Here is a 7,094-nt window from a genome sequence, read left to right as displayed (position 1 = left end):
TATTGCTTCTTGTTTCCTCACCCCTCTCTGGGGTTAAGGAGGGGGATTCAGCTGCAGTGAAGGCAGTAACTTCCCACTCCCACTACACTGCCTGAAGAAGCAGTGACATGCTAAACAATGTGAGGGCAGTGTTCATCTCACTGGGACAGAGATGTCTAGGAAGGGTCAGGTCAGCCCCTACCTTCCCTGCACCGTTTCTCTCTTTTGCCAGAGCAGGAGCTGGTGTGGCTGATTCAGATACAGACACCTCTGTTCAAGAGGGCAAGGCCGGGGGACATGAATCACTCACAAGGGTCTTCTCTTTCAGACATAGCTGCCATGAGTGCTACATTCATCTCACAATAGTAAACAGAGAATATTGCAACTGGGTCACTGGACAAATCCCCTTCACTCAGTTCGTGGTGCCCCTCCCCAGGTGTCCCTACCGAATACACGGGGAAGTTTGACACCTCCAATCACACACCGCAGCAGAGCAGGACTGACTCCCCTGGAGCCCATGCACAGAGGCACCTGCTCCACATGGCACACTCAGCGAGCACAAACGAGAGGTTAGGAAAGGGAGCTGAATGAAGGGAAAGGAGAGAGGCAGTGTGGGTGGTACTATGAGAAGTGGAATGGGTTTTGCTCAGAGAAGCCTGCTCTAACTTGTCAATGCCTTTTCCTCGTTGGACAGTGCTCCAAACCAAGAGCCAATGTTCAACAGCAGCTCCCTCAATGAGTTCCTCCTCCTGGCATTTGCAGACACACAGGAACTGCAGCTCTTGCACTTCTCCCTCTTCCTGGGCATCTACCTGGCTGCCCTCCTGGGCAACGGCCTCATCATCACAGCCGTAGCCTGCGACCACCGCCTCCACACCCCCATGTACTTCTTCCTCCTCAACCTCTCCCTCCTCGACCTTGGCTCCATCTCCACCACTGTCCCCAAATCCATGGCCAATTCCCTGTGGGACACCAGGGCCATTTCCTACTCGGGATGTGCTGCCCAGGTCTTTTTGTTTGTCGTTTTCATTTCAGCTGAATATTGTCTTCTCACAGTCATGGCCTACGACCGCTTTGTTGCCATCTGCAGACCCCTGCACTACAGGACCCTCATGGGCAGCAGAGCTTGTGTCAGAATGGCAGCAGCTGCCTGGGGCAGTGGTTTTCTCAATGCTCTCCTGCACACTGCTAACACATTTTCAATACCACTCTGCCAAGGCAATGTCCTGGACCAGTTCTTCTGTGAAATCCCCCAGATCCTCAAGCTCTCCTGCACAGATGCCTACCTCAGGGAAGTAGGGCTTCTTGTGGTTGGTATTTGTTTAGCTTTGGGGTGTTTCATTTTCATTGTGGTGTCCTACGTGCAGATCTTCACTGCTGTGCTGAGGATCCCCTCTGAGCAGGGCCGGCACAAAGCCTTTTCCATGTGCCTCCCACACCTGGCCGTGGTCTCCCTGTTTGTCAGCACTGTCATGTTTGCCTACCTGAAGCCCCCCTCCATCTCCTCCCCAGCTCTGGATCTGGTGGTGGCTGTTCTGTACTCGGTGGTGCCTCCAGCAGTGAACCCCCTCATCTACAGCATGAGGAACAAGGAGCTCAAGGATGCCCTGAAGAAACTCATTGAGGTGGTACTAGTTCAGCAGCAATAAGTTGCCCATCTTCTTCACAAACAATTCCCAGTTTACCTCAGACAGCTCTTGTGCTTTGGGAGTTCTGCCTGTGATAGCCATGTTTGTACACAAATGTTTGAATTCATCCCACTTCTCCAGGAGCAGAAAACCCATGCGTCTGACCCAGAGGCCTTCTGTAAATCTGTAAATCATCGTGTCAGAGCTTGCCTCCCAAGTAGCATCTCTGCAATAAAAGGGGATCACCTTAGTCCTGTGCCTGAATAATGGGCTCTTCTTCCCAAGTTGGAGCCAAGAATGTGCCCAGAGAATTGCACCCCAAAAGGCCCTGTTGCTGTGCTTGGGTTTTCCATTGGCAAAGGGGGGAAGCACTCATAGAGTGATGTTTGAGGGAATAAGGGCTGGATTCAACTGTCACTTGTGGGTGCCCAGTGCCCCTGGGGAGGGTGAGTGGTCAAGAGGTCTCTGCTGGGGACTGTCCCACATATTAGAGGGCTGGTGACAGATGCTCATCCCTCTGGAAGGCAATATGGCGCCAGCTGGAGAGCACAGGACATCTCCAGGGGCAGCATGTGCCTGGAATGGCAGTGAGTGGAGACTCCCCAAACCAAGTGGAGTCACACAAAGTAAAGGGCCAAACCAGGGAATGCAGCACATCAGGGCTCTGCAGTCTCAGGAGAGGGAGTGGAGTGGGTCTAAGGACACCCCTGAACCATTGGAAATGGCCTGTGATTGCTCCAAGGACCCTCCACAGCTACAGACCCTGGGGAGGGCTTGTCAGGTGCAATGATGCTGGTCCAGATGGCTATGCCCTGACCAGGATGGCCAGTGAGGAGTCACCCAGGACCACTGCACATCTGCTTGCCCTGCAGAGCAGCACTGCCAGCCCAGGGCCTTGCAGGGAGCCCAGGACAGGGGTGCAGGAATGGCCGATCAGGCCAGCACGGACACACTGACCTGAAGAAAGGCTCTCTGGGGAGCAGGGACATCTCCAGAGAAGAGCAAAGGAGCAATTGTGTGCTTGTGGGGAGGAATAAAGGAAAACCTGTTTCCATGTGTGTCAGCTCCGGGCAGGCTGCTCTGTCACTGGAGCTGCCTGAGGAGCCCCGGGGCCAGGACTCTTGTGCTGTGCTGGGGAGAGGGGCTGCCCAGAGGGGCTGCAGGCAGCCAGGGTTAAGGATCTCTGGTCATGAGAGCAGTGGAGACATGGAGTGCCTGGCCTCCCTTTCCTTGTGCCATTGCTGGCCCCCAGGTGTGGGGCTGATGGGGAGGCTGACACCCCTCTGTGCCCCCCAGCAGCTGCTGTGGCCTGCAGAGGGGCTGGGGCTGTGGGGTGAGTGCCCAGAGCTCTGCAGCCCCCTGCCACAGGCACTGCTGTGGGGCCACCCCAGGCTGGTCTGCTGTGCTGGGTGGGCTGGGGAGAGGGCAGGGGAGGTGGGGAGAGCTGGGGAGGGTCTGGGCTGGACTGGAAAGGGCCCAGGAGAGGACAAATGCCAGCAGGCAGCTCCTGCATGTGAACAGCAGTGTGGGAGCACGCAGCCATGTGCTTGCAGGCAAATGCAGGTCTGCTGGGAAAGGCAGCAGGACATGGCGGGTGCAGGAGAGAAGAGCCCAGGTTGTTCCCTGTGTTGCACGGACACAGTGGGGAAGCTGCCCCAGGGCCATCGTCCCAGAGCAGCCCCTCACATCACCCCTTTCCAGCACTGGCTGCTCGCCCAGCTGTGGGGTGGTCCATGGCCAGCTCCATCTTCCTGTAAGTCCCTGTATCCCGATAGAGGGGAAAAGGCCAGTCTTACATGGCCTCTCTTCTGCACCAGAGTCTGGCAGATACTGGCGCATGATATCTGCTGACCCTCATGTGGGGCACAGCCTGGGCTGGGCAGGGGCTGGGTGGTCACATCGCCAAACTCTGGAGGATCATTTAAGAGTCATTTCATAATACCCCAGCCCGTGCCATATCCAAGGCCTGTGGTTCCAGCTCCAGCTGAGCTCTGACTTACCTCACTCCATCCCTGTGTGCACAGACAAGGTCTCGATGCTCCCCTGGGCAGCCCGTGCCCCTTCCACCCTCTGTGCACTTCCACCCCAGCACCCTGAGCACTGGTGCTGCTGCCAGGGCAGAGGTGGAGGATCCCCCGGAGCGGCTCCTCAGGGAGCTCCCCAGGGAAATGCTGTGCCCAGCCCCAGCCCCAGCCCCAGCCCCAGCATGGCAGAGGGGAGCTGCCCTCTCCCAACCCACCCTGGCAGTGCCAGCCCCACCTCAGCCTGCTCCTGAAAGGCTCCAGCGCAGCCCTGGAGGGAGCTGGAGCTGCCTTGGGCCCCGGGGCAGCCTGATGGCAGGAGGGTTTGAAATGGGCACAACAGCAGTGGTGCTGGGAGCAGGGGAGGATCAGGGAAATTGAGGCAAAGACCCCTGCCCTCGGCTGCATGGCCGGGGCACTGGATGGGTGATGCAGGTCCAGGGACATTGCACTGTCTTCCAGGCGCTGCACTGCAGCCTGGCAGCAGCCCTGCAGTGTGTGGACATGTCCTGAGAAGCCCAGGGTCCAAACTGTGGGAGATCCAGAGTGCCAGGGCTGTACAGCCCCATTGGGAGAGCCAGGGTGCCCGTGGTGGGGGGATACAGGGAGCCACGGCGGTACAGCCCCCAAGAGAGCTAGGGTCCCATTGAGGGCCCGGGGGGTCAGGGACTGTACCCAGGGGAGAAGCACTGCCTTGAGGTCATGCTGAGAAGCCCAAGGATCAGCTGAGCTCCAGAGATGAGAAACACCTTTCCCCAGGCTCAGCCTGAAGAAAAGCTGGGCAACATTCATGGGAAATGGGACCATGGTCCCAGATAAAGCCCTCCACATGATGTGTGTTAAGGGCATGTTTACTCTTTTCTGGCACATCATCTCTATCTTAAGCACTGCAGACCAAGAAACCTTGCTGAGGACTTTTAAAAGCAAAGAGCCTTGTTTGATGCCTCAGGGACGAAGGTTGCATCCTGTCCCATACTGGCCAACCTCCTACTTCTACAACAAGAATGACCCACAGTAGTTATCAGTTTTGAGGCTCACCAAAGCATCTCAGTGCATTGCCAGGCTTTGTGCTATTTCATCCCATATGACTTTTCTCCTGTCTTCAGAAAACACCAAACCTCAAATGAACCCCCAGCCCCCAGGTTACCACACAGGTCTGCCCAGTGCAGAGACCTGTCAGTGCAGGGGTGCAGAAGTGACCTCTCCAGTGCTGCATTTAAGATATTTCATAGCCTTTGTCACTGTCTGGAGATGTTCCTGAAGGATTTATCAGAAACTCTGGAACATAACTGGGAACTGAAGGGAGGTGGCTGCTTTCCAGAACTTGAGGGGAAATCTCTGTTCTTTCCTGGTCTGCGCCATCTCCATGGCAGCGACCTACTGAGCCCCCAGATGACACGAGCTGAGGTCACAGTGGGATGTGCTGCATCACAGGGAGGTCGCCCTGGTGCCACAGCAGTGTCCTCACTTCCCTGTGAGGCCCAGGAGCTGCTGAGCACTGCTTACATGCTCCCCACCGCTGCCCTTTGGAGCTGCTCCATGAGAAGGGGTGGGGACAGGAGGCAGCAGGGCCAGGTTGGGGCTGCTCACTGGCAGGCAGAGGAACAGGGACATGTTGGAGAGGAGTTCTGGGTGACAAGACGGGAAGAATATCCTTTTCCTCTGGCTGGACAGAAGAGTCAGGGGCAAGCGAGATGGGGGACTGCTGGACCAAGATCATCAGCCCAGACCACAGATCCTTGTTCCCAGTGCTCCTGCAGCTCTCCACCGAGGATAAGGGCTTCGGGAGCTCCTTCCCAAGGTGTTGCCCAGAGACTGTTAATTCCAAAAACAGCTGTGGATCTTGGTGGATCTTGGGCTTTGGAGGTGTGTCGCCTTTAAATGCGACAATCTCCCGTCCGTCTGAGACGGCACGGAGGCTCCTCCTGCCTCCGGGCCAATGAGCACTGACACCAATATGAGGATGCTACAAATGGCGTTTATTGTACGTATGCATTCGCTTATATACCTACAAGCATACTGCTATCTCTGCGTCATATCCTTCCTCTTTCCGTGCCATCGCGAGATCTTCCGATCGCCGTTCCCTACATCTCCCCCTCCCCATGCTTTGGCTATGCTATTTGCTTTAAATTGCCGTGTCGCGGGTTAAGCGTTCATAATGTGGGTGTGGGCGGGACCACCCCTTTTCTAGCAGTTGTCTTACCAAGCATCTAAACACTAGTTTACATGCTAATATGCCTAGCACGAGCATCAGCAGCAGGCGCAACCCTTCTATTAGTAACTGCCTGGCCCACGGTCCTAGCCCAAGCCAGTTACCAAACCAACTATCTAGTGGGTTAGTCATTACGGTAATTTTTTTTGCGTGTGCTCCTTTAGCCATTCTAACTCACTGTGTATTGACCGGCTGTGCTCCGTCAGATTAAAGCAGCACATGCCTTCCACATCTTTACACCCATGACCCTGGGCTAACAGCAGAAAGTCTATGGCTGCTCTATTCTGCAGGACAGCATGTCGTAAGCTATCCATATCTTGTGCCATTTCATACAGTACTTTGGTTGTTACGTTGCTCTGCTTCACCGCCCAACAAGCTAGCTGAACCCAGAAGGTCAAGCTCTTGCGGGTCCCAGGGCAATGATGCATTCAGCGTGTTCAAGCAGTTACTAATATTGCTTGTGTTTGTGCAATGCTCTCTCAGCTTTGGTAGGCCTACGGTCAAATTCAATGGGACCCCTATTAAGCATGTCTTAAAAGGCTGCCCCGCACCCACCAGCGTCAGGCAAAATTGCTTATTTCCTGTCCGGTTTGCCCAGGTGAGCCATAGATTGTTACTACCCCATTTCGCTAACGTTGGTTCGCCTTTCACCCCTTGGAGTCCCAGTCCCAGCATCGCTACGAGGAGAGCTACTTGGGTTGCTCCCCCTGCCATCTTCTCGGGTTTTCTGGTTACGCGTTCTTCTTGTGGTTTCACGCGCCTTTTCTCATCTGTTCTTCTTCTCCTGTCTGCTGTCTTTGCTGCTAGAAGGGATCATCGGCCATTCAGGGTGGTCCTCCCTTGCAATAAAGCTCAGACATTCATTAATTCACCTGACTCTCTGCTTCCTGTCTTGTCCTTGCCCTGAGGTCTGGGCGCACCCACTTCGCAGGGACCCATCTTACCACTTCCCCCTGCCTGACCGCTGCATACCCTCGTCCTTGGGTTACCAGTTGCCACCCCTCTTCCCATTCCCCTTTTTCCGGGATTCGGACCTTTACGTCTGGTCCCTCGTGCATCGCTCGGACCGCCCAATGCTTTTCCGCTGGCGTCTTGTTCTCCTCCCCCCTGGTGAACTGATTCAGACCGAATAAGGCCCGCATAATTATTTCTGATTGTTTGGGGATCCTTTGTGTATATCCTTCCCCCTCCCCAAGAATCTCGATCCTTTGCTTTAAAGTGCGGTTTGCTCGCTCGACGATGGCCTGACCTGTA

The 7,094-nt window shown here is 55.4% G+C and overlaps 1 protein-coding gene across 1 annotated transcript; it reads left to right on the top strand.

Moving 5' to 3' along the window:
• Positions 1-1,067: 1,067 nt before the first annotated feature.
• On the top strand, positions 1,068-1,628 carry LOC135326225 (olfactory receptor 14C36-like; the record flags this gene model as incomplete). The annotated part of the gene is made up of 1 exon (XM_064504074.1): positions 1,068-1,628. A coding segment is annotated over one exon (561 nt), but the record flags the coding sequence as incomplete, so codon positions are not given.
• Positions 1,629-7,094: the final 5,466 nt, after the last annotated feature.

Source organism: Dromaius novaehollandiae, unplaced genomic scaffold (genome assembly GCF_036370855.1).
Source record: "Dromaius novaehollandiae isolate bDroNov1 unplaced genomic scaffold, bDroNov1.hap1 HAP1_SCAFFOLD_37, whole genome shotgun sequence".
NCBI lineage: Eukaryota > Metazoa > Chordata > Aves > Casuariiformes > Dromaiidae > Dromaius > Dromaius novaehollandiae.
Note: the sequence above shows the minus strand (reverse complement) of the source record. Positions and strands in the feature narration are given on the sequence as shown.